General features: G+C 37.5%; 2 protein-coding genes across 12 annotated transcripts in view; one reads left to right on the forward strand and one right to left on the reverse strand.

Annotated features, from left to right (window-relative positions):
• Nucleotides 1-1,003: 1,003 nt before the first annotated feature.
• KBTBD3 (kelch repeat and BTB domain containing 3) lies at nucleotides 1,004-18,226 on the reverse strand. Of its 10 annotated transcripts, none has more exons than XM_080377079.1 (5): nucleotides 18,018-18,224; nucleotides 14,948-16,980; nucleotides 10,808-11,153; nucleotides 9,387-9,634; nucleotides 1,004-6,558 (listed from the first exon to the last, which is right to left on the reverse strand). In XM_080377079.1, exons 4-5 carry the CDS (start codon nucleotides 9,608-9,610, stop codon nucleotides 4,938-4,940), a joined length of 1,845 nt encoding a protein of 614 aa, XP_080233205.1. In that variant the 5' UTR covers nucleotides 9,611-9,634; nucleotides 10,808-11,153; nucleotides 14,948-16,980; nucleotides 18,018-18,224; the 3' UTR covers nucleotides 1,004-4,937. The 10 variants fall into 10 exon arrangements, with proteins under 10 accessions (XP_080233205.1, XP_080233209.1, XP_080233206.1 ...); XM_080377083.1 differs by lacking the exon at nucleotides 14,948-16,980 and adding an exon at nucleotides 17,207-17,636; XM_080377080.1 differs by lacking the exon at nucleotides 14,948-16,980.
• Nucleotides 18,227-18,362: 136 nt separating this feature from the next.
• AASDHPPT (aminoadipate-semialdehyde dehydrogenase-phosphopantetheinyl transferase) overlaps nucleotides 18,363-27,395 on the forward strand; it is a 37,087-nt gene continuing 28,054 nt past the window's right edge. For both annotated transcript variants that reach the window (XM_080377102.1, XM_080377103.1), the window contains exons 1-2: nucleotides 18,363-18,589; nucleotides 19,701-19,926. In XM_080377102.1, coding sequence (XP_080233228.1) covers nucleotides 18,446-18,589; nucleotides 19,701-19,926 — 370 coding nt within the window. In that variant the 5' untranslated portion in view covers nucleotides 18,363-18,445. The remainder of the gene's footprint in view (nucleotides 18,590-19,700; nucleotides 19,927-27,395) is intronic.

Below are 27,395 nucleotides of genomic sequence, written 5' to 3' on the forward strand. Positions count from 1 at the left end.
TATACCAGCTTCCTCCAACAAAAATTCTTGGCCCTCCTTTGCTCATGTGAACTGTCTTGAATTTATGCGTAATTTATGTTTAATAGTTATGTGTAATTCATGTGTGTTTTATTCATTAAATCCAGTCTTTGCTTCCTTGCTGTTGATGACAGTGAGAAAAGCCCCACCATATGGTCAACTTTATATACAAACTGTGCAAGTCCATGGTGAATTCCCTGGATCTGTGGAACATACATATGCAATTTTCTTCTGTTTCTGCATATGGTTACACTGCAGCTCTCAAATTTGGTCTATGAATCCCTTCATTGTTCAATATAAGCTTTTAACATAGTGAACACTGTTGGATGCTTTGTACGTATCTACAAATGCCTTTTGCTAGGTGTGGGGCAAAGACCTTGGGGTGTTGGAAGGTTATTTTTTATTGCTGCAACTGTTTTATCTATGCAGAGGTTTGGAGATCACAATTTTAAGTTCTGGAAGAATATAAGAGAACACAGGGCTCCCTCTCTTTGTACTGATGCCATTTCTGCACCCTTTGCACACGAATTTCAGACTAAGTAGCTTATATGTGCTTTAATTTAAAGCCACTTCTAAGTAGTATTTCAGTCAAAATGAATACCAAACCACTGCAATACTTCAACTGTTAAAAACCCCATACATACCGATCTGAGATAGATGGATCCAATATAAAAAAAGGTATCAATTTAAATGAGTACTTTACAATGGTAAACTTAAAACTTTTAAGCAGACTAAATCCAATTTAGTGTGGGAGCAGCAAATTGATATACAAGAGATACACGAATACAAGATCCAAGGATAATTAAAAACAACCTTCTCACTGCAGGTTTTATGCATGCTAACTGCATTCTTGGTTATAATCTAACATCAAAAATGTTCTCCAGCTGAAAAAAGAAAGGAAAAATAATAGTAGTTAACTTCATTAGAAACATTGTAGATTCTCTGTATTTTGAAACTCACTGAAAAAAATCAGACCTGAGAAGGATTCAGTTGCTCAGTGCTTTTATTTCACAAAAGAATGAACATCTTGGCAAACATGTAATATCAGCAGAGCCCAGGCAGCAGCAAAATTTTACTGATCTCTATGCTTTACTGGATGTTAGAAGGGAAAAAAGGTAAATTGACCATAATGTTCAGCTATAGATATTGACAAATATATCCCTGGTTTCAGTCTGTTTTAATTAAAATAGATTTTATGCTGCCTCCTGTTGGTCACTACAGAAACATCTAAAATTAGACTCGCATTACAAACCGCAGACAAGACATTCTACAGCCTGTACCTTACCTACTACCTACTACTAATCAGAGGAGGTATACACCTTTCTTCGTGGAGTAATACCAGATAAATCTGAATCAGTAAATCTACTCCATTTTATGAATATAATGAATTTTTAACAGCAGTAAACTGACTTACTACAAACGTATTTAGAATATAGAAAATAAATTCATTAGTACATAAATAATAATCATCAGGTCTGTGCAAACATAATCAATATAAACACCTGAATAATTGATATTTATTATAACAACTAAACCAGTATGATAACATTACCAAAGTTCCATAATGTTTTGATAGCATTCTTTAAAAATTAAGATTATCCAATATAAACATTACTGGATATTAAAATCCCACATACAATATATTTTATCTTCATGTATATTATATTGGTCATGCTTATAATGTGTCCTGTGACATAGAATAGATACTATGAGAAATATTTTGGTTACATCATTTAAGTGCAAATAGTAGATTATAACTTTACATGCAATTTGTATGTGTTAAACTTCTTACTATATTTCAGTCAGAACACAGGTAATCATTACTCTAGTCATCGACTATTTTTAGAGGAAGGTACTTTTTCATAAAGTACTGTGAAATTTGAAAAATTCAAAAAGATGTAGAAAAACTCGCTTTGCGCTAGTTTTGTGACTTTTTTTAAATTGCATAACAGCTGCGTAAAGTAGGCTGAGAAATCTATTTGATCCAGACCTACAGCAGTTACTCATGCAAGTAATCCATATTCTTCTGAGCAGTGTAGTTGACTTCACTGAGATTTCTTACATCATTAGCAATTAATCACAGGATTTGTAACATAGGCCCTTAATTCTATCATAAAGCCTTGTTTTAAGCATGGCTTTCTAACACAGCTTCTGCACTCAATTCTGCTATTTGATTTAACTCTGTATGTGGCATTGTGGCAAATGACCTTTTTTCCTACATGAGAGTTGTAATACAGGCTTACCTACATAACTGAAGCAAATTAGTACTATTTCACAGTAACTTTTCTGTAAGCAATGGTATAAAGTAACTGACACTACTACATTATTTCCTGATCACCAAGTGAGAGAGTTCAACTCCCTCTGAAATCCTTGAATGATTTGTCAAAAGTGGGAACTGATGTTCATTCCTGTGCAAATGTAGCATAGAATATTAAAGCAGTGTCTGTTTTCCAAATTAAGCTTCATTCAGTTTTCGCTATATATACTGAGTAATTTACCACATGCAGCATTGCTCTATCTGATGTCATATGCCAGAGGCTTATACATATAGCAAGTAGCTGGATGGAAGACTGCCCCAAAAAATATGCTGTAAGGGAAGTGCATCACCTGAATTACTGACTGACTTGCTGTTTATGTGACCCAGCAATCTGGTCATGAGAGTGGCAGTTAAAAAAACCTCGCAATTTTCTAGTCTCTTCCAATTTGCATAGCTATTTATACCCAGGTACTATGGGCATTAATATGTTACTTTTCTCATTGCATAAATTGCATACTCATATTACTCAGGTACAAGAACGACACAAAAACACAAGCAAAGGAGAATTGGGCTTTCTATTCTGATGAAGTGACAAGTTGCAATAATTAATTATTAATGAAGTCTCTATGCTCCCTTGGGTAGCTTTATTAATGCTAAAACTACTGTTCTCCTATATGTCTATTTTTCTCCTGCTGTTTCAGTGAGCAGGAATAGTATTCTCCATCTCTCCTAAACTGTTCAATACATTTGCTTTGCACTAAAAAAAAGTAGTTGTGTTCCAATATAAATATGCTTGCATTTCAGCATGGTGATTGTAAAGGTTACCTAGCTATGTGCAGTCATGATTTGGAGACTCACTATGAAAAGAGCAACATAAATGTGGAAGTTGCCTGAAATACTGTAACAACAAGCTGTTTATCTCTACAGAACTGACATGCATCTTAATACAAATAAACTATTGAGTGGGAGGGTTCCAATCTATTGTTCTCCACTTGTGCATAATTTTCACCCTTACGAAAATATTTATGATAAATGTTATCTGAATTTGTAAAGGTATCTGATAACAAATTAGAGAGTCAATCACAGACTTGGAACTTTGCATTGTGTATTGTTTAAAACAGAAGTATGTTGCTAGGCAATATTAACCTTGAAGTGTTAATACTGAGCTTGAGTTTTGCAAAAAGTATATGCAGTAGTGATGTGATAATGAACTTACTGCAGTCATCTCAAGCCATAATAAAAATGTTTTAGACACCTTGCTGAATTTTGTTCACATTTAAACTGCTTGGAAAAGATGTGCTTAGATGTTTAGAACCATTCTGTCTGGCATAAGACAACCTTACTACTTAATGATACTTATATGCAACATAAAGGCTTCCAATATCTTACTCAAATAGAGAAAATTCTCAGGCTGTGGAAGATTACAAATGAATTTATGAAACCTATCTAATTTCAGTGTCCTTCTGTCAGACACAGGTCCCACTTGGTATGCATGAGATCAAATTTATCTCACAATGTATGGCTAGACTAATATTAATACTAAAAGTCCGTAACAATTTTAACATTATAATAGCTGACTACTGAAAGTTTATCAAGCAATATATTGTGTAGCATTTACCATGTAATATTTTAACACTTAGAATTGCCACTAAGTACAAGATAAGTGTTTTAATTCATTTAAACGACTATAGAAGCTAAAGGAATTCTTTCACCTCAGAAATACTATTTACTTTGGTTTTAAATATGGGAATTTATTTTTGTAACTTTGTATTTGATGTATGACAAGATACGACCTTTTCCCATAGTTAACCGAAGCAACAACTAAAATTTATTTTACAGCTTGCTGTAGGTAGCACTGGAAACTTCAGAGATGGAAGACTTCTGTTAAAAAAACATCCTGAAGTGTTTTTTCATGAGTTAACAGCATGACTGAAGCAAAGATACCACATGAATCATCCATCTTGTAGAAATCTTGCCCAGCCTGCAATATGTTATCAATGTTTATCTTGCCACAGTCAATGGGATGAAAACAGAAAGTACAGCTACTACTAAGGCACAAGGATGGAGAAAAACTGGTAAAACTGAAGAGCTGAAGATAGATGATAGGAATTATCAGACTCTTCAAGTTAGGTACCTGGTTTTAATGCTGTGAAGGTCACTTTGGCTTTTGCCTTGCTAAGGTCATTCTAATACGGTAAAGCTGACAATGAATTCCTATTACAGGTTTATGAATATAAACCCCCTAAATAAAACAACACTAATGTAGATTCCTTTTAAACTTCAGTTACATAGGGAAAACAGTATCACAGTCAGTTTTCTCACTCAGCGGTTTGTCTATCGGGACAACTGTGAATATTACAGAAATAATGGCACATATTACACAATGAATTCCTCATGACTACGCTGTTTTGAAAAGTAGTATCATTTTGTAAATTATTCAGATAATTACAGAGAAGACTTGCATATAAAATTAAGTAATACTTTCTATATAATGACTAGCATGAATGACAATTTAATGGACTCTTCCAAAAGCAGTTCTATAGCATACAATTTAAACTGAAGATTTAAACAAAACAGTACATATTCTTCCATCTCTAAATTAATACTTAAAAATCTGTTCTAAAACTTGTGCATTTAAATAGATTCTTTTGACTCAGGAGTTTCAAAATTCTCCAGAGCAAATTGTCAGTACAGGTGACCAGGGGTCCCTATATTTATTAAACTGAATGACCTGACAGTAAAACTCAGTTAAGGCTCTTGGCATTGGTGAAACTTCTTCCCACTCAGACCTGCTACTATGGTAGACTTGAACTTCATCTGTGATTTCTTCTGGAGCATAATCACCACCTAGTATATAAATTTTGTCTTCTGTCCCAACTGCCCCTGCATTAAAGCCAGCACATTCAAAAGATCCTTCCCCTTTCCAAACACAGGTTTCTGGGCAAAAACTGTAGACCTTGTAGGTGGAGAGGTCACAAATGTACAACGTACAGTTCACTGGAACGGCTTTGATTAGAGTTGCATGGAAAAACTGCCCAAACTCTGCTACAAGCTCAGACCACTGATCAGTCATAGCATTATACTTGAAGAAACAGTCAAGAGATGGATTAAAGGCATCAGTAATCTCTACTTCTGAGCCAAGAACATAAATTATACTCTGACACGCACTTGCTTCTGGATAGTAGATACCTCTTGGTAATTGGCTTACAGATTTCCAGTCTTTGGAAAGAGGATTATAGGATTCTACATCCAAAAGACTTCGGGTTTCTTGAGCTCCTCTGGTCTTCCCACCTATTACAAACAGCTGATTTAAGGTTACAACAGATGTGTGCATTGTCCTTGGTTTTTTCATAGCTGACACTATGGAGAATTCATTACTGACTGGACAGTAGCACCAGGTTTGGTCAGTGGCATCATGAAATGGTTCAGCAATATGAAGCCTGACAGTCCTATAACAATTCCCTTTGCACCCTCCAGTTATGAATATTTTTTCTCCATAGCTAGATAAACTTGACCCTGGAAGATCAATCATGTGTGTATGTGGTAGTTCTTTCCATTTATCTGTTTTGATGTTGTAGCAGAATGTATGCCTGTTTTCTCCATCTTCATCAGTTTTATGAACAAATATATATTTTTCTGTTGTTGAAGGACGTGCGTCTGGAAATAGTCCACTAAAGTTTTGCACGCTTTTAACTGCATCATTGATTATTACCGAGCAATCGGCACTCTTAAGTAAGTGTTCTTCAGAATGTAGAAAGTCCTGCAAAGTCTTTTCAGGTAACTGGTGTAGTCTCACTTTTTTAATCAAATTAGGCAGATATTTCTGTCGTGTTTCTAAGTTGTGTTTGGTCCATTGAAGGACAGCTTTCAACACTGATTCTTCCTCAGGGACATTTAGTTCATCAGCCTCAAGACATTTTTGTAGTATCTCAAAATTCATTTCCAAAAAATCACTTGATCTGAGCAGCAAGGAGAAGTGGTGCTGTACAAAATCTAGTGCGTGATCAAATAAGCGGACGGAACCATAACTTTCTGATAAAGAAAGCAACTGTAAGCAATTCACAAGATCAATACTTTTTACTAGAAAGTCACTGCAAGCTTTGGAAAGGAGTGAAACTTGAAGAAATGACGACAGTTGGAAAAGCATTTCCACATTTTCATTGGTTATCTCTGTTTTTCCTGTGTAAGCGTAATCAAGAAAAGCTTTCACTGCCTTGGGTGACAGATTACTAATAGTAACATTGCCATCATCTCGTTCTTTCATATTAACTTCAAACATGGCTCTGTGAATAAAATACAGAAGATACACACACAAATTAAAGATCTAGCAAACAGCAGAGAATACTGATCTGAGAAGAAGGAGACAATCAGAGGCATGTAATAAGGTGGGCAGGCTGTATAGGTCTAAAATGTGGAGATTATCATAAGAAAGTATGCATTTGCTTGATATGGTTGAAGAAAAAAGGGAGTGGTGGTAAGGACATATTCAGTGATGACTCATAAAATATAGCAGCACCTGCGTTTTGTATGGCTTTTCACTGAGAGCAATGAAGTCTGCAGCTCTCAATGTGAGAGAAAATGATTTTTTTCCAGGCCAGCATCAGTTTCAACAGCTTGAGAAAGAAAGGTTGATTTACAAAATATATAGTAAAAAAGCACTATGCATGAATACAGAAAATTAAGTGAAATAAGGCCTTCCAAACTGCAGGCTGAGCAAATGAAGGATGGACAATGGGTGCATTCCTCAGTAATAAAAGTACGTGAGGAGTGAAAGAGGAGAAAAAAACATGAGGAAACTTAATTCTTGCTTTTGAGTTGACCGACAGATGTATGGGTACAGGCAGATGTCAGAAAAAATGAGGTTTTGACACAGGATTGCATGACACAATGAAACTTGCGCAGAAAGTAGATTGTGACTGAATACAAAGATGATGGTTGAAATTGTGAAACAAACTACTGATCAGCACATTTGTGCAAATTTTATTACAACTCAGTACTTTATTAAAGTAGTATTATTTTTACTTATCAAAGATGTATTACTTTTACTACTTCATTAAATACGTAATAACATTTAAACTACTTCACTCAATCTTACATGGCAAGATAAAAATTTTACAAGGTGGTAAGTGCTGGTAACAGAACAGTGCTGCAACACCCCTTGCCCTACCCTACCAAAGCCTAAGCATCCAGCTGTCATAGCAACAGCTTCTGAATTTGACAAAAGATGATAGTGGAGAAAGATTTACATAAACCATGAAATAATAAGTATATAATCTGGATCATTAATATATCATATATAGTTCAAGAGTATTATATCATACTTCAGTTATACAATTAGTATCTGTATAGTATGTGATTTTTAAAATCCCATACTTTTATGAAGCCAAAGGAGAAAAAAAAATAATCACTGTGTATAACATACTCTTTGGGAAGTGAATGTCAGGTAAATCAGGAACTTGTCTGACCCCTGACCAAAACCATAAAATTACAATAAGACAATTATGTTCCAAATACCTTTTTGCAAAATAAATTACGATTCTTAGAATCCTTTGCTCCTTAACCCAACAGATACAATACAAATCCCTAATTACAGAGTAAAATAGCAACTGAACAATTCTAGTAGAGGGAGAACAATCTAGGCAAAGGCTTTGATTTTGAAAGCTAAAAAGTAGGAAGCTAAACGTTGCTGAATCTTTGGTTTACACAATGAAACCCAAACTAAGAGAAGTCCATATGCCAAGGAAGACAAAAGGTGTTTCATTTTAAAATTTATCTAGTGGATCTGGGTACTTTTTATTCCCTGAAGTTAGTAAATGGACCTTGCATTCCAGGACAACTTAGGAATTTGATGGCTGCTGTTGTCAACTGGTACACACAGGGAGAGGTCTCTCCTGGCAAATTTTTAACCTGAAGAGCCTGTAGGTAGTGAAAAGGACACATATGTTACCATGTGCTTAACTTCAGTTCTAAAAATAACCACTGGAAGCTATTTCATCCCAATATTCCTTTCTACCAGAGCATCTTTGTCCTGTCACGCAGTGAACACTTGAAATGCAAGTAGTTGTGTGTGTGTCAGAGAAAAAATAAAACTGCGCCTACAGTGGAGAAATAACTTATTTCCTCTGCATTTCTTCTTTTTTCAGTAGTCCTAAGAACGTGTATAGCCTATATTCTCCATTATATATGGCAGACACCCACAGACCATGGCGTGCTCCAGGCCATTTGAAAATAACACTTGTCACCTATGTATGGGCAACTGAATCAAGGTCATTAATTCCTTTCCAGGAGCCCTTTCTTTTATTGTTAGAGCATCTTAGCTTTGTGTTTTAGTGAAAAGTGTGTTTAGAAACAGACTTTCTGCATGGAACTAAAAAAGGTTAGCAAGGTTCTTCATAAATTAATATCCTCTATGTGAATGATCAGTCTGGCCCTTAAGAATACATAGTTTTAAGCACCAGAAAGAAGCTCATAGATCCATTTCATTCTGAAGGGCTGAAATACGTAGTTTAGAAAAAATATAAGATAACTGTTTAAATACCTCTGAAGACTCTACTATACTGACTGCTCATATTAAACAAAATCCAGCCGTGTTCCAAAACCATGTACAATTTATCCACAATTGCTTAATGCAAGATATATTTGTAATCAGCCTGTTTTGTTTCACAATAGAAATGTGTTAAAGTACATAGACCATTGCATACAAAGTCAAACAATACGACTGCAGACCTTCAAGTATCGATATGGGCAACAGGCAAGTCTTAAAGGTACACAACTTGTGTCACTTCTACCTAACAGCAGAACCATGCACTTACTGTTTGACATTTGTATTGCAGAGTATAGACTGCTGTCTGAATCTCAAATTCATAGTCACCACGTCACTTTGGAAATACAGATGTATTTGGGGTATAGTTAGGCATGTAACACTCTAGTTATGTTTTGATTCTTTTTTTTTTTGCTACCTTATTATGATGTTTGAATGCTTGCTTAAAACTCTGCAGGCATATGTTCAATTGTGATGATTTATTTTTTAATTTTTGTAATATACTCCTTCCCTCCCTCCCAGAGAACTTACAATTCATTTTCTGCAAACTCATGTCAAAAATAGGTTTACCTGAAAAAATCACTGCACGCTGCCAGTACACAACGATGACAAGGAATTATTTCATCTTTCACAAGAATTTTAAAGTCAAAAAATATATTTTGTTCTCTGAACTTTTGTAGTACTTTTAGAATTTGTTGTCCATGACCTTCAGCCACTAAGGAATTGATTTTATTTTCAGGAACAGAAATTCCATTGCAAATAGGTCTGCTAATGTAATCCCGTTGATTGGCCATGGTTTCTTCAATCTATTCCTGAAACTGAAATGGAAAAATAAGTAATTGATTCTACTGCCTTAGTATTAAAATAAATAAATAAATAAAAAATCAATACACCATAAAACAAACAAAAAAAATCCCGGCATTGATTTTGGTTTGTAAATCCTATGCACAGCTATAAATTTGTGTTGTAAGTGACTTTTATGCTGAATTTAATTTGATAATACTTCTACTTTGCAAAATACATACACACAGCATACTTTGAAAAGTAAAATAGCTGACATATATCAAATAACAACTCTACAAATAGTACCCACCTGTAGGAATTTTCAATAAAGTCCACAGGAAGCACACCAGGGAGTGTGTTAAAATTATTAAAGGTCGTTTAAAGAAAGACTAGTCCTAGGCTTACCCTCAAAAAACCCCAAACTCTCATAATTTCATGTAAAGTGATGATGGATAAGGAAAACTTCGTCACTCATTTTTAGATTCCAGAAGGCTCATCTGTATACTACAAACCCCCAAACTCAAAGCACTTTCTACAGCTTACAGCGAAAGGGAGATACAGGCAACTAGACTACTTTCTCAGTGGATTCCTATTAAGCGCTCAGGAATAAAATAACAATACAGAAAAACGCAGACAGCCTGGCCTAATCCGAGGACTGCTAGGGCTTACCAAATAGGGCCATTTAGAGACCAAATAGGGCCATTTAGCCTGGTGACAGTGCAACTTGGCATGTTTAGTCTTTTGATATTGATTTTATCTTGTACCTCTAGTCTTGCCAGGAAGCTGTATGTTTGCTAACAGCTTTATGCTACATACTGTGTGCTTCATTTACAATAGCATAAACTAACCGGCTTCAGAACTGACTTAAACTTCAGACAGTGCGAGCTCCCTTGCAGCAGCCCAGTTTTTCTTGTGAAAATCTCTATACTGAAGTGCATTGTTTCTATCATAAATAGGTCTTCACTATTTTTTACAATAAAAGTATTTTATTCCACTTTGCCAACAAAATGAAACTGTAAACCTGTGTATATTTTATTTACACCTATTTAAAGAGCTATTTATACTGCTACAGATACATAAACTGCCCTCACTGCAAATTTGAATCAAGCCTGGCTATTTTAAAGCTTTAGGAAACATTCCAAGGTTTCTCTATTGCAGGATTTTGCTTCAAGAATTCCATTTAAAATTAGCAACAGATAATGGCCCACCTGAATTGACAAAGAAGGGGATAAAAAATCCCAAGCCAAACCCGGAAACCAGAAGAATATTGCTTTTGGGTTTTACTTTCATGAAAAGGCTTATCTGATAACGTGATACATTCAGAGCAAACTAAGCCATCAGGCAGTCTTCTTCATAGGAGTTACTTTCATAGCAGACTGATCTATACTTTATCTAGTCAGGTAGCTCCAACCACAAATAGACCTCCATGTCTCCTGGAATAGAAGAGATCCATTGATCTTGCTGCCAGCACTGGCACCCTTGGAGCAGGCATCTTCTCCTTCCCATGGCCAGACAATCTCACGTATTCACTCTTTCCATTCTAAGCCTGAGGAACTAGGAAAATACAGAAGAACAAGACCACCATTTATTCTGATAAAAGTATGGCCTCATAAACCCCAACTTCCAAAAATTATAAAGCTTTTTTGTATGTCAAAATTCTCTAGAATACCTTTTTCTTGGGAACTTAAGAGCCTGTTCCTCAAGACTGAATCTTCTAAAGCAGTTATTTCAATAAAACTGGTTTCCCACATTTGAATGAAACTTTAAAAAAAGTAAGCTTTTCATGAATTTCAAGGTTTATTTGGCATCATGTAAAGTAACACTTCTTCTAAAGGAAATGTAAACCTTTTCACAAAATTCTGGATTTGATAATAGATAGTAGATGTCTTTCTACTTTTAGATGTCACTTCTATAGCAAGCTCCAACCTACAACTTGCTTTCTGTAGGTAAAATTACCCATTTCAAGAATATTCATCTTTGTATAATGAACACAAGAAATATCTAATGTCATCAAGTCCACCTTTACTATTTTAGGCAAAGACATCATATAATCACTTTCATAAAAGCAATCCATGTTTCAAAAAGTTTTCTTTTACATCACTATTTCCACAGAAAGACTACCCAAGTACACTGGTGCCAAGACTGCAAACCTTGTTTTAATTACACAGTCAATTTACTAATGCTTACATATATTCATTCTTTTGTCAAAACTGTCATTTAATTTTCCTTTGTATATTTATTCTTGTAATTCTAAAGAATGTTGATATCCTCTCAACTTTTGTTAGAATGAACTGTCAAACTTTTGAAGGTCCATTTAGAATACTGAATTTTTGCTTTCCTTATTATTTCTTCAGTTTTCTCTTCATCCACTCCAGTCTGATCTCGTATTTCTTTCACTGATATCAGATCTGTTGTACAGCATTACGATTAAGATCTCATCAGTGTCTCACTAGTCCAATTTGTAGGTCACCCAGTGCATCCTAATCTTAATCTGTAACAGCAGTGTCTCATTTTTTATTAAAAGCAAATTTCAGCAGCGTACCTCTAATGTTTTTGTCCCTCATTAAGGACAATACTAATGAATACTGTGCTATAGCTCAGCCTAATTCACCCTCCCCTCCATTTAAAAAATAAATGTTAAAAAAATTCAATTCTCATCTCCCTTGTAGCCAATTCCTGGTTTATTTGATAATTTTGGTACTTATTTACCAGTTTACTGGATCTGTTAATAATTTTAGCCCTCAAAAATATCTTAACCATCAGCTAAAACTTGGTATGTTAAACAAGGCCAACAAGCAATTATAATTATTTCATGCATTCTTCTAAAAAGCCATATGAATTAATCAATAGTTATAAATATTTGATCAAGTTACTGACAAAAGGGTAAAAAACGGAGGATGCAGACATATGTTGTGTAGGTCTGGACTTCAGGAAAGCTGGGCCACAAGCCTCCTTATATTTGTTCCACTTACTTCCATAGGATTCCAGTTACAAAGTCTGTCTTCATGTGGATTACCAAGAACCAAACTCTAGTAGATGGTTCATTAGAGTTGGGATCTCCTACTTTTGTTTCTTAACATACAGCTATGTGCCATACAGCACCTCATGGCAGGCAAAGGCTATATACTCACGCCCTTTTCCATCATCTGACCCACTGGGCACTTGTCACACAATCAGCTTTCCAGTGTCTCCTGTAACATCATGGATCAGACCCTGAGTACTGCTGTACTGTTACTGGTTATTGCCTGCAGTGACATCAAGTGTGTTCTCTGGTGTGACCGAATTCAAGCCACCCTACCATTTGACTCAACTTCACTGCTTGCGTACTGAACATTTACACATCTTACACAAAACCCCCGCAAACCTCTAAACCCAAAACCCCTTAAAGTTAACATATTTGCCCTGTTTTTCTGCTTGAAAGTCACACCAAACAAGTGCCCGGTTGGCCATTACAGTGAAATTGGATACACACTTCAAAGTTATTAAGGTCAACCCGACATAATACATGTCTGGGGAGATACACATACCTCTAAAACCTATCCGTACAGATCTCCAGTTGAGGGGCAAGGCATTCTGCACATCTGATAGTTAAGTGCCAAGAAATGGTCAGCCTACGTACAGCCGCAAAGCAGCTAGCAGTTGAACAGGAGTAGGATGGGGATGGTAAGCTAATTTGGGTGATTACAGTGTATGAACTAAGGGACCACCTGGGAGCTCTGAGGGTAAAAGCATTCTTACGGTCTGTCACAAAGCCCACTAATAAGGACCCAGACGTCATTAGTTCTGCTGTTCACAAGACCCCTCTATTTTAACACTGGCTTTTCCCCAAGACGGTAAGTGGTAGAGCAGCCCAGAACATTATGAGCTTGTTGACCCAGATGCCAAGTAACCACACTGAGAAGGCTGATAAACCCATAGTCAAAATATGGGATAGACGCACATTCCTATTAGTAGTTTGTAATCTACTGGTAAAAAGCTGCAAGATAATGTTTAACTGACCTTAATACTTGTATACCAGGCAAACAGCTGCCAAAAACACTCACTGAATTTCTAGAGGGATTCTTTTACTTCACCAATGCTAATTTTCCCTTTACAAAGATAGTTTTAAGGCTTAACATATTTATAAAGATTTTCTTAGTCCTGCTTAGATATAATTATTCTGTATGTGGAAGAAGCCGAAATGTGTAATTTATTTGTTTATACTTACCCTTATCCTTCAGAAAGTCCAACTCCCCCTTTCAGTATCAATTTCATAACCTGGATATTTGTTGAATCCTAGATACTACACTATAAGACCGTAAATGCAGCATACTGTTAAACTTATATAGGAGTCCGAAACCATCCAGGACAACCATTTTCAGAATATCTCAACAGGCATATGCTAAAATCATAATTACTGCAATATGCCTCCTAGAAAAGGTGTTCCTATCCATTCCGCCAGATTTGAAACAGCAGAGCAAACAGAACTGCTGAGTGAGCTTTGAGCAGAGATGAACTTTTGTTTGCGCAGGGTCTGCTGTAGTTCTCACCAAAGCATCCATCAAAACATACTCCTATAAAGTGCATATATTCATAAACACACTTGCTGGAAAGATTTCACTAAACCAACACACAAAATAGTCATAGATGTCGTGACTGACAGATAAAATGGTTACAGAAGTTTAAATGTGCTAATTAAGTTGATAATGGTATAAGATGTGCAATTAATTCTAAGTGACTAACAGAGGAGAACCTATTAAACAAAGGAGTGTAAGGGATTGTGTATTAAGAACGGAGCACAAATACCCAGATGAGGACATAGGGTACAAAATGCCGCTGGAGAAAGCTTACACCAAAGTATGTTGATCACTTCATAATATTAAGATAAAAGCATAGATAGATACAAATGTAGGTGACTTTGTAATAGCCTAGGGGATGTTGTTTTGTGAAAGTATTGCACATACCAAAGTATTTTGTGTACGTAAGTTACCACTTTGTCAGGAAAGGCATGTTAGGGCTTGCCTGCCAACAAACATGACCAAACCTTTGTAATGGGACTGAAGCCCGAGACTGTTCCCAGCACAAAAGACATCACCCTTGCATTACAACCCATTCAGACAGTACAACTAACATTCTGTGTGCAGATGTTGCTTCCTCTATCAACACAGCTGGCAAAAAGTCTAAACCTGTACTTGGTACTTCACTATTTACAAACAATTTTAAAACAATTTATCTGCTTTATCTCAAAGCAGCATATAGCTGTGCTACAGCACTCTCTCACCAATTAAAACAAACAAACAAACAAACCATTATTTTTTAATATTTCTTAGGAGATATGAGAAATAAATTGTTCTTCAAGAGAACATTACCTTGGACACTTAGCCTTCTCCCAACATGGAGAATATGTCTTACTAGACAGCAGGATTTTAAAAAGAGAAATCTTAAAATGCTGATATTTTACAGCATACTTTATGCACCTAGAAAGAATTAAGACCAACAAAGATAAAGAAATTGTATACATTTCTCTAGAAAAGTTTTAGATTTTTTCCCCTACAAAATCTAACTGTATAGTTAATGTAAGTTTTGAAAAGGTGAAGGAGAGCATTTTAAAATCTATTATTAAAAGTAAGTATTATATTATTAAGTCTACTATATACCCATCTCTAGATGATCTTCTGTTTTCACTCCTTATCTATTCAAATGTGGAGAAATTAGTAATTTGTTAACAATTTTTAAAGACACCATTCCCCACTGAACACCTAATTTCATATTCAGCAAGATGAATATGAGTGGAACAGGTATCTAAAGGATTTGGTGACATTTCTAATTGTGGAATAAAAAGACAAGAGTGGACTGAAATGTAATTAAATCAAAAATACTAAGTTCAAAGTTCTGTACTTTTATATTGTATTATTGTTTTGATTGTCATTGAGTGTCTAATACTCAAAACAGACAGTAACAGAACTCCAGGTTCCTGTCTGGAAATAGCAATGCAACTGAGTCTCACGGCTTTTCATAAATAACTGAACTTCAAATAAAATTAATATTCAGTTAATCATTTTTAGACCATCAAAAAAGATGCATGTGACATTCTAAGACATTTAATCCACAAAAGTGGCATTTATCAATAATATATGTTGAGACAGTATTCTGAGAAGGAAAGGTGACACAAAGACTTTGAAGCTTTCGGTTCTTTAGAAGTGATTGAAAAAGAAAAAAAAAGGGCACAGAAAAAAACCCAGCATGGTACTAGTAGGAAGCAGTGAACTTGCACCAATTCCTGGAGGCATTCCAAAAGTGGAAGATTCCCTCTCTGCAAGCAGTTATCTTTAATTGCAAATCCTCTGACAAACATATGAATCTATTAAGATAAAAAAAAATAATGACTTAGAAGAACTTAAACTGACTGGAATTTTTCCTAAAGCTAAATTTCTCTAAATCATCGAGTTCCTTTGGAAATTATTTTTTTAGCAAAAAAGTTCAAGAACTGTAATTTTCATTTTCAGAAAAAAATTGGCAATGAAAATGCCATGCTGTATTTCTAAATCTGGCAAAAATAATAACTGCAAATTCTGGAAGAAGAAAGAACTGCTTTTACTGGGTTCTGAAGTCTGTCATTTCTGTATGTGATCAAAATATGTGGTTTTTTTTCAAAACATACATGCAATATTGAGTATACTTATAGAATAATTCAGTATAGATTATTATCATTCCATATTTTACTTGTAATAAAAATGTGGTTTTCTACTGAATTTATTCACATCACACATTATACAGTGTATCTTGAATGTCAGTCTGCACTTACAGATGCTTATTTTTATCAAAAAAAGTCAATAAATCCGCTAGTAAAAAAAATGCTACATCTAAGTCTCTCTAAGTAGAAAGCATGACCAAGTCAAGCCTATTAATCAAACCTGAAGGGTTTTTTGCAACTAGGTAAGATTCACATCCATTAGTATTATCATCTATCAGTAACTAAATATAGATATGGCCACAGATTCCTCTTCAAAGTGTGCGGAATACAATGCTTGAAACATAAGCCCCAGCTACAATTTGATATTGCTGAGCAGCATTTTCCTGGGGGCAGGGGGGGTTGACTGCTGTTCTCCTGTCAGTTAACTTTGTCTTTGGATAGTAAATAAGAGAGTACATAGGACATCCTTCGCTTGACCAAGTCATAAAGAGAAATGGGAATCATATTTAAAAATAAGTGAATTATACTATTGATTCCTTGCTGAAACATTTTCCCCCAAAACATTACTTCCATGTTTAAAATATTTTGCAAAGACCTAGACCTACCTATACCCAGTTGTAGCTGAGACTTACTCTAGGCAGAAAGACAGCAGTTCTGATGGCCTGTGTAGAATCAGCACTTTTTCACATTAATAGGGGGCTGGGAATGCTAAATCACCAAAAAAACCCCCCCAAACCCAATGAGAGATTCTATGAAATCCCTGAAATAATGTGAATTTCAGTATTTTTGCATCATGTGTACATGGTCAATAACTGTTAAAGCATAAATATTTCTAAAGGCAAGCAACAGAAAGGAGGGTTGTAGATTTTCAACCAGACCCTAAATTTTTGGCCATGGCACAACCTCAAAACCAAAGGGTAAAGAATATGATTACCTTGGCCTGTAATCGAGGGCACAGGGGAACCCAGTTCTGTTAAACACTACAGTTCTTAGCAGAACAAAGGCACAGAATATAAAAGGCTTTTGTTGGGCCATATTCTCTAGAAGCCAGACTCCTGCCGGGGCGATGCCGCACTGGGCAGCCGTGTGTGCACAACCGTCCCCGCACTGCCAGGCAGCACCGGGCAGCACGGCCAGGGAGGGCACAGGCCGCCCCCGCCGCCACAGCGCCCGGCGTGTGCCAGGTCTACCCGGGACGGTTCCTCAGGACCAGGGATGCGCTAAAGATAACGATGGGCACAGAGGCACCGGGGGGAACGATCTGCTGTTAACCGACACCGGTACCACGGAGACCCGCCAACAGACACTATCCCCGAGGGCACAAACGCGGCCTTGTCTCGCACAATGCCGGGGGCAGCCAGAAGCTACAAGGAAAACACGTTGTTTTTGTCATGGCCGCGGTTATGTGCCACTCCCGACCGCGTCAGCGTACAGCCAGCCCCGGCCCGCCCCTGCAGCCCGGCAGCGTCGCCCCCGCCCTGCCCGCCGGAAGCAAGGTGGCGGCCTCCCGCCGCTGCTGAGCATGCCCGGGCCGCCCGCGCATGCGCCCTGCGGCGCCGCCGTTTATTCTAAGGGACTAATTCTGACGGGACAGGCAGGATGGTGCAATGGGCTTCCCCTCCTCTCACAGCGCGACCGTGGGGCCCGGCTACGGGATGTGGCAGTCTCCAGCACCGCCGCTTCCCCGCAGCCGGCGAAGAGCTAGTTCCCCCCGATAGCGCTCCCTCCGAACAGCGCGCACCCACCTGCAGCCAACACCAGCAGCTCACCGACCAGTCTGGCCCACCCTCCGCAGCAGCGTCGCCAGCAGATTGGTCTCTTCCGGTGTCATTCTCCCCCTTCTTGCACTCGGACTGGTTCCCCCGGCCGTCAATCCAGATGAAAGCCCACCCATCCTCTCGAGCGGGTTCCTCTCTAGGCTCTGTGACGACACCACGGGTATAGCTTAGCCGCAGGCACCGCCTTTCCCCCGATACGTCGGAACCTGGTGCATTCCCCTGTCACTCACAGGACACCCTGATATCGGATTGGCTACCTCGCCTCGACCGCAGGTCCCTCCCTCCCACTGATAGGCGCATGCGCGGGGTGCGCCGCTCTGTCGCGGCGGAGGGGGCGGGGCGAGGGCCTCGCTGCCGTTGGACGGCGCTGGGGTGCGCGGTCGCGTCGCGTCGCTATGGGGAGCGTGCGCTGGGCCTTCCCCTGCGGCGCCTGGCGCCCCTGCCGCCAGGAGTGGCTGCTGGCGGCGCGGCTGGTGCAGCCCGAGGAGAAGGACCGCATCGGCCAGTTTGTCTTTGCCCGCGATGCCAAAGCCGCTTTGGTACATGCTGGCGGGGGGGCGGGCCCGGGCCCGGCGGGGGGCGGGGCCCCTCCCTCAGGGCTGGCGGCGTTAGTCCGCGGGCGGGACTCCGTGGGACCGAGCTGCCCGCCGCCGCCTCTCTCCTCCGCCGCTGCGGGCGAGTGCGGGCCCCGCCGTGGGTGTCCCTGCCCCGCCGTGGGGGAGGCTGCCGGCGGGCCCTCGGGGCACGGGCGGGGGCCGTTGGGCTGAGGAGCCGCCTCTGGCTCCGCTCGTGGTACCGGCACCGGCCTTTTCCCGTGGGGACGTGGTTGTCTCCGCAGATTCAGTATGGCTCAAATTTCTAATTTCTTGTAGGGAAGCATGCCCTGCAAGGGCATTTCAGGGAAGTAAACGCACTACAAAGTGTTAATTGCCAGCTCTGCTTCGCTTAGGAGGAGGAAGGGATGATTGCAGTCAGCTATTGGTGATTATTCTGAAAGAATTCACAGGTCTGACGCTGTTAAGTTACGAAACTCAACCATTTTTATAAGAGGCAAAATCAATGTACTGTAGGAGACTGTACGCGAACACAGTAGCTAACATGTAAGCAAATAAAGCTGTTTTACATAATTCAGGTTTTAAATAGCATATAATTGTGATAATACCGACTTCTGCTAATTAGGCTATAAGGAGTTCCTCATCGTTTTTAACTGTTTAGTATTGCATTTAGCACTGAAATAGCTGAATGAGTGTTCTGAAAGGAAAGCTGTTCAGACAGCTTTACTGTTCAGTGTGGTATAAAAAGTATTCATCTGTGCAGTAAAGTATCCTAAGTAAGTAAGGAAAAGAAGGACCTATTTTATGTGATTTTTCCAGTGTGGGACTGCTTTTTGTTGGGTCCTGTGTTGTCTCTGTGCTGATAGTGATGACAAATGTATTCTATACTTGTGTCTGGTGAACTCTTAATTACATTTACTTGACACAGGCTTTTCTAAAAGGGAGAAATATAAATAATTTGGCTAAAATACAGTCTTATTTTGTGTCAGCAATAATGAAGTGACTTTTTTTTAGACAAGTGGTTTTCTAGCAACCACAGATATTTTGCACACAGCCTAATAGTTCTGTACGAATCACTTTCCATTTTATTTCATAGGCTGGTCGCCTGCTGATACGGAAATTAATTGCGGAAAAGTTGTGCATACCTTGGAATGAAATACACTTGCAAAGGACTTCAAAAGGAAAACCTTTCCTGGCAAATAACGAATTCAGTATCTATTCAAATTACAGCTTCAATGTGTCTCATCAAGGAGATTATGCAGTTCTTGCAGCTGAGCCTGAGCTTCAAGTTGGCATTGATATTATGAAGACTAATTTACCAGGTAATGCATTATGGTGACCAAAGCAGATTCTATAGTGTTTAAGTGCTGAATGTTTTAATGTTTCCCAAAGAACCAATCTGTGTCCTAGAAATTTAGTGTAATTAGAAGAGGGTGTATGAATGTATTGTGTATTTGCTTTTTTATAGTTAAATGCAGTCCTTATTGTTTATTTTGGCTTTTCTGTTACGCCAGTTAAGGATATATTTCCAGTTCAGAAAAGCAGAACCCTGGAAAAACAAGGTCACGAATCCTGCTATGATATTGGCAGGACCGGTATCTGCAAATACCTTAATTAACAGGTTTGCTGTCTGTTAGATGGTAGTAGGGACAACTTTCAAAGTAGGGACAGTGGGTTCCATCTCCATGTATAGACTATGAGTGTTGCTCCCTTGTCCCATAAGCATGGACATTATATGTGTCAACACCAGGCCCAGTACTGCAGCGAACTGGCAGTTGTTGGCCTATTTATTTGTATGAATAGTTGCACTAACCTAACTATATTAGTGAACGATCAGAACTGAAATTATAAAATAGAATTATAGCAAAGTGCGTATTTAAATACGGTTTTATGGAGATAATTTAATTTACAAATATTCATTGATGCGTGACTGGGTTAAAGGAGAAACATACTGTGATTTGCAATTTATGGGGATTTTAGTTTTTTGAGAATGTTTAACCAGATATGACAGTAATAGCTATGTTCTTACAAAATCTCTTGACAGTCTTCAATTTGCCCAGTATTTTATGCTACAAAATAATTTCTGTAAGGTAAAGATTCAAATAAACCCTGACTAGATAACTTCCTCTCCGATTGCTTTACACCTTTTTAATGATTATTATAAGTGTACATTTTTGGATTGGCACGTTTAGCTAAGATGCAGAAAAATTTTACTGCAATCGAAAGTGAAGCTCTTCCTTGTGACTCCCATCCATCTGCTCTAGACTCTCCCTCTACAAATGGTGGTCAGCACGTGAGGCCACACCATGGAGGGGACCCCACACCAGAGGAGTTGTAGATTTTGTGGCAGAAACTGGCCTGTGGGTAAGGTGTGCTAATACAGGTGCACTCCTGAAGAGACTGCAGTAATGCAGGGCCCAAATACCAGATAAAGCTCGAGGCCGGTGCTTTTATCATAGCTCTACTAGGCAAAACAAAACAAAGTGGTGTCCCAGCTGTGTCTCCTCCCAATGTCTTGCACACCCTCAGCATATTTGCCTGGGGGTGACAGAGGGACAGAGAAGACCTTGATGCTGTGCAAACACTTCTGATACTGGTGTGCTATCAATGCTGTTTCAGGCATAGATCTAAACCACGGTGCTGTACAGGCTGCTATGAAAAAAATGTAACACCCAGACCCATTACCCTTGGAATACTTTGGCTGGGCTTGCCACAGGCCTTACCGCTAACTACTCATTTTTAAAAGCTTTACCTGGTTGAGCAGGTAGATAGTGAAAATCAAAAGATTCAAATGTTTTTATTTTAAGCTTTTCTCGGGAAATAACAAATGGGAAGTAATTTATACATGTTATATATGGAGGTAATGATGTCTTCCACTCTCTGCTGGCATTTTATGCAGCTGGGAATATAGCTGGCATTTTAAAGACACATTGCTGATATCCAGCTGACAAGGCTTATGCAATGTGTTAAGCTCTCTTTCTGAAAGCAGGAGACAATTGTGGAGACTTATGTTTACATTTAGGTTTAGAAATGTGTATTTATATTAATTCTCTATTTTGGAATACAATACATTGAACTTTGTAAGGGAATACATTCTTGGTTCTTTTCCAGTTAATAGAAAAAAATCTTTGAACTTCAATATTAGCTGACTTTATTTTAAAAAAATCCCAAAACCTCACCTCTACTGCTTCCTTTCTCTTGTATTTTTTACTTACTTATTCACTATTCCTTTCTTACTTCCTTCATGTGCAATTGCTTAAATGGTGGATAACTCAATGTCCGTTGATTTATTGCTCATTCTACAGGCAGTGTCAGAAGAAATGAAGGTTCTTTTACCTTGTGTCTGAATGTATTCTTCATTCAGGGTCTCTAGTCACTGCTGTCATAATGAGCTGTAGAATCAAAGTTAGGTTATCAGTATATGTTGCCACTTGCTCTTAGTTATGCCTGCTAAAGTTGACTAAATTTAGGGGAAAAAATGTCTTGAGTTCATCCTATTAATGATGTTTTGGTTCCTATTCTGCTTCTGTCATGCAGCTTTTTGATTGCCTCTCCTAGGGTTTCCAAACAACAATATGAAGCTGAAGTTCAAAGGAGAATTTGGTGTTGGGGAAAGAGTTGAATCTCAGGAGAAATGTAGGAAAAGCGATGAAATCAGACTGGGTTTTTAGTTAATTAAAATGACTGTTTAGAGACAACATTCAGTTCTTAACTTCTTTGGTGGCACTAGAGGCTCCTGCCAGCATGTCATAGAACTGTGGACAGTAGCAGTCATGACCTCTTATGATAAAGGAAATGCTGCCACATCCCCCTGGGAACTGCATTCAGCAGCAGTGTGGATTTTATCTGTGAATATGAGCTGGTGAGAGTAATACTTTGAGCTCTGATACAAGCAGGCTTCAATGGTTTTACCTGTAGAGAGAAAAATGATGGCTGTTCTGGAGGTGTTCGTGATTCCAAGGGCTAAATGATGGATTTAAATTGGTGCTTTTGTAACAGTGATACTGAAAAACTATGTATCCAGATGCCCAATCTGAAACAAGCTAGTGACAGATGCAGCCTGCTGGGATTCCTGAACATAGGTCCTTTATCTGTCTTGAACCATGGCTACTTCATCCACCTCTCCCTCTTCCATCAGAGATCTAGGTATCTATTAAAAGTGAAGAGGGATATTAGGGCAAGTCACCATCTCCACAATCCGAGTTTATGGTGGCAAGCTTTACAGTGTATATAGAGGAGTACAAAATGCATCATACAAAATTTCCAGCTTTCTTTTCTAATATCTCAAGTTCTGCAGCTAACGTAGTCTATCCTGAAGTAATTTAGCTGTCAACAGCTTTTATGCATGTTTTTATCTTTTGATAAGGAGAGAAGGGAACCTGTCATTATGCATAAGAAATAACTATCATAAAAGTGTGTCAACACCTGGTTGTGCAGTTGTTTTCTGCATTATGTAACTTTACATAAATATTTGTGAATTATATAGAAAAATACTAGGTTCAAAATTTTACAGAGGTTTTTTTTATGGCCATATTTCTTCCTTTTTGGAATTATAATTTCTATTTTTGGAAAAGAAACATGATAGTAATGAAAATTTACCAATTGCACATGGGAAAGTGAGCCAACAAATAAGCAATATTAAAGATAGAATTTTAAGATATAGTTTCTGTAGTATGAACTAAAGCTAGCGTCTTTTCACCTAAAATTTTTCTAAGAAAGTTTTTTGTCTTGGTAGAATTTCCTGGAGCTCTCTTCAATGCTGTGCTATCAATACATAGCTTTTGAGTTTACCACCAATATTGTTTTACCTGATAGTACCACTGAGCGGTGCTCTTGCTCTGCGGTTGCTAAGTACATTGTATTTCTGAGAGTCAATCCGCTATAAATCTCTCTTTCTGGAATAACTGCAAGGACAAATAGTTCCCTATGTACAAAATACATTACAGTAGATTTGTTTTGGTTTTATATATTTATTTATTTTAAATGCTTGTTTAAATACAAAGTGCTTCATCTTGTGATGTTATCCAACAGAATCTTGATTGAGGTCTCCAGTATTCTAGTTCTTATATTCCCTTTATTGTCCAGCTACTGAACAAAATATGCAGAGCAAATACACAAGAGAGTATCATGCAGCTGAAAGTTTTGGGAAATATGCTATTAAATGGGGTGCTAGAATGTAACAGCAAGACCTGGTACAATAGCCATTTCATGTCACATCAGTGCTATTTTTGTTTTACTCATAAGCCATAAGAAGCTGCCTCTTTCCATATTACTTTTGCTGCATTATTAAAACCTGAAAAAACTACTGCAAGACATAGTCTTCTTCAAAGGTGAAGGCAGGCCACACAAGAAGCTAGTCTTAGCAATGCAAGTAGAGACAGTTCTACAAAAGTTCCCCAGGTATGCAACAGTTTATCACCTTTTTTCCTGTATTCAAGTATTGAATGAAATAATGTAGTGAAAGAAGAAATCTTCCTTTTCTACCTTAGGTATTGTGTGTTGCTGCCACAATAAAATAAAACAAAAAAAACCCCCACAGACCAAAAAGGGTTTTCCAGCAGGGTATTGCACATTTAAATCAGGCTTTTAATTTACTTATTTTGGAAGAATTACAGAGATCAATGGTTTGTGTTTTTTTCTGCCTTTTAAATCAGTTTAAGATCAACTCTTGAATAATTTGGGAAAACGTACACTGTACTGTAATTTTTTTAATGGAAGTAACTGTGGACATTGGCAAGTACTACTAACTCCTGCAGAAAAACTCAGCTTGTGATAATATGTTTGATTTTAAACTTATGCACAAGAAATTTTGCAACAAGTGTCAATGTGGTTTAAGTGGTGTGTGGGATGCTGGATTTACCAGTCACTTAAACTCTGTAAAGCAGAACATTTTCAGAGACCTAGGAAATAATTATTGCTTAATAAAGATTACTTCAAGCATTTGAAAAAGGTTTAGATCTTAGATTCAAGAGCTTTCCTGCTGTGCAAGTGAATTTTCAGTAGTGCAGTTTTTTAGCTTAGATGGAATTACAAAGGTAAATAAATTAACAGTTTGTTCCTGGTCTTTCATAATCAGCTTGCAATCTTTCTTACCTATTGCATTATAGTTATTTTGATCCGGACAGCTCCAATCTCAGCATAATTCCAGAATTAAATATTTGACATGCAATAAACTTGCTTTTCTCATTAATCTTTCAGGTTTATGGTAGGTTTGCTTATTAAAAGATGCAAAAGGGTACATTTTCTACGTGTGAATTTTATGGAAAATTAATTTGATCTAAAAATACTTCCTGAAATGCTTTTTAAAGAAGGTAGGCGGTTATGTGCAAATACCTGGTTGTTTGAAAATGTGTTTCTTTGCGGCAAAGAAATACAAACAGAACTTAACTAATTTTTCTCTTTTTATTCTCATTATTCCATCATTCAGGTGAGATAATACAAGAGGTGATAAAGACCTTCAAATCAGAGATATGTCACACATGAACCAGGGTTTCAAAGTTCCACTCAAAGAAGCTACGTGCTAAACTTAAGTCTAGCTAGTGGAGGAAAGCTCTTTCTCTCCAGCCAGTTATAAACTTTGTGCCGTTTCTTTTGCTAGTCTCAAACTAAATCGAGAGTTAGGCACACCCACAGCATAGTTAAGATATTTGGCATGTCTTTTATCTAGCAGCCATGCTCAAGATTTTGAACTTGTAATGCTTTTTTAATGCTGCTTTTCACCTTTTGCAGTAAGAATTTCTTGATCTAGAAAGAAGTACCAAACCAGATTGTTCATTGGAGTGCTCCTGTCCTTGCAGTGCCCTAACTTTACTTAACCAAAGTTTTAATTGCTTTTGTTTTTATTGCTGTATTTCAGTAAATCTCATAGCAGCAATCAGCATCTAATCTTTTACTACAAGAGGTAATTGCCAAATTATTAGCTAATGGTACAGCTATAGATATGTAGGTGCAATGTTTGGGATGAAGAAATTAATGAAGGATTTAAATTAAATGTTACTTCTAATTTATTAAGGAAGTCAGAGTTTATAAATATGACACTGCATCATTTTTAGATGTAGTGTTAAAACAGCTAATATCCTTGTTGAACTAACGAATCATAGTGGTCATATGCCCTTACACTGAGTAAGCAGGGAGGAATTTCCTTGTTCTATTTGAAAATGGGAAGAAAATGGAAACAGCCATCTTAAACATACCCTTAAAGAATATGTGTTATATAGTAGTTTAATTATTGTGCTGTATTTAGTTACACATCTAACATTGTTTTAACCTGGAATTACATCATGTTTGTAAAAACACTTGCGCATTCTGGTAATTGATTGAGCACCAATAAACTGTAAAAGGAAAATTTGATATTGTGATTGAATCTCCTCTTGGAGGGGTAATAGGCTTTTTGGAAAGAAAGAATCTTAATCAGTTACGATTGTTTTTTAATAGGAAAACATAAACCTGTTTGAATTAAAATAGAAACCATTAGCAAAATATAAAACAGTAAAAATAAACTTGTGGACAATATGTATGTTTAAAATGAGGGATAAATTAACAGTTAAGGAAGCAAAATACTTAAACCAGGAGCTCTTAGTAAAAATAAGAGGTAGAACAAAGACAAACTGTAAGAATGCTTGTCTGCTTTTGTTTGTTTGGTTTTTTTATCCCACTGAAATATCCTTCTGCACACTGAATTTAAAATAATCACAATTTATTCCTAAATTAGTCTTTGGGGAAATTAAGTTATACATTCAAAATTAGGAGCTAAAGAGAATTGAATTTTTATTTTTTTAACAGAACTGAAAGTACTTAGGCTGCACTAATGACAGTTAGCTTTGGTTTTCCAAATTAAGGAAGTCTAGCAGAATGATGTTAAGAAATTACTTTGTAGATATGAAGAATTTGCTTTTTGAAGGTTTCTTGCGACCACTGCCCATTTCAAATACCTTAATTTCTAGAGATATATATCTTTGTTGCAAGAGCTGGAAAATAGAAGCTGTCTGTATTTTCTGCTGTCAAGCTTATTTGGAAGTTGTCTGTGCAAGAATTACAGTGTCGAGCTCTTATTAGTTTCAAGGTTGGGAGACCATGCTTTAGAGTTGGATTTGCAGACTTTAAGACTGACTTATGAAATGGTAGAAACTTATCTTAAATACTTAGCATCTCCCCTCAGTAACTGTAAAAAAATAGCCTCAGCTGGATTTCCCTGACATATTTCTAATAGAAATTCTAATTTTTAATGAGGCAAGTATTTTTGTGTTTTCTCACTACAGGTGACAGGTTGCTGTTGTCTGGTCAGGTTTTCAGGAAAGTTTAGCACCAAGAGATTTTTGCTACTTCTATGAATAACTGTTTTCTTGCCTTATATCGGGTTGGTGCTGTAAATTCTAGGTATTCATGGCTGTACTATGTGCTGTGTTGCATTTTGATGGAAAATCCAGTCTTGTAGTGCATTAAAAAATTGTTACTTGCCTTGTGTAGTTTTTCTGCCTGTTCATCAGAGTTGTTTGGTTTATATTAAATATGTAGGTCTTTTTCCTAGCAAAAAACAATTTAATAAAAACATAGCAAGCACTTGAAGATAGTATCTACAAGAATAGATAAAACTGATAGGGGTGAATGGACCGTTGAAGTTCATCGGCTTTTCAGTTGTGGGCCATTCTCTGGTTTTGCCACATTGCAATACATTCATCTTCGTCTTGCATCCCTTCTTGTGTAGCCTGCTGGCTGGATAAAAGACAGCTCCTGCAGAGGCTGGTCTGGAGCTATGCAGATGTTGATTTGTGTGTTGATGGGGGCAAGGATG

Source organism: Falco punctatus (assembly GCF_963210335.1).
Source record: "Falco punctatus genome assembly, chromosome: 2".
NCBI classification, from domain to species: domain Eukaryota; kingdom Metazoa; phylum Chordata; class Aves; order Falconiformes; family Falconidae; genus Falco; species Falco punctatus.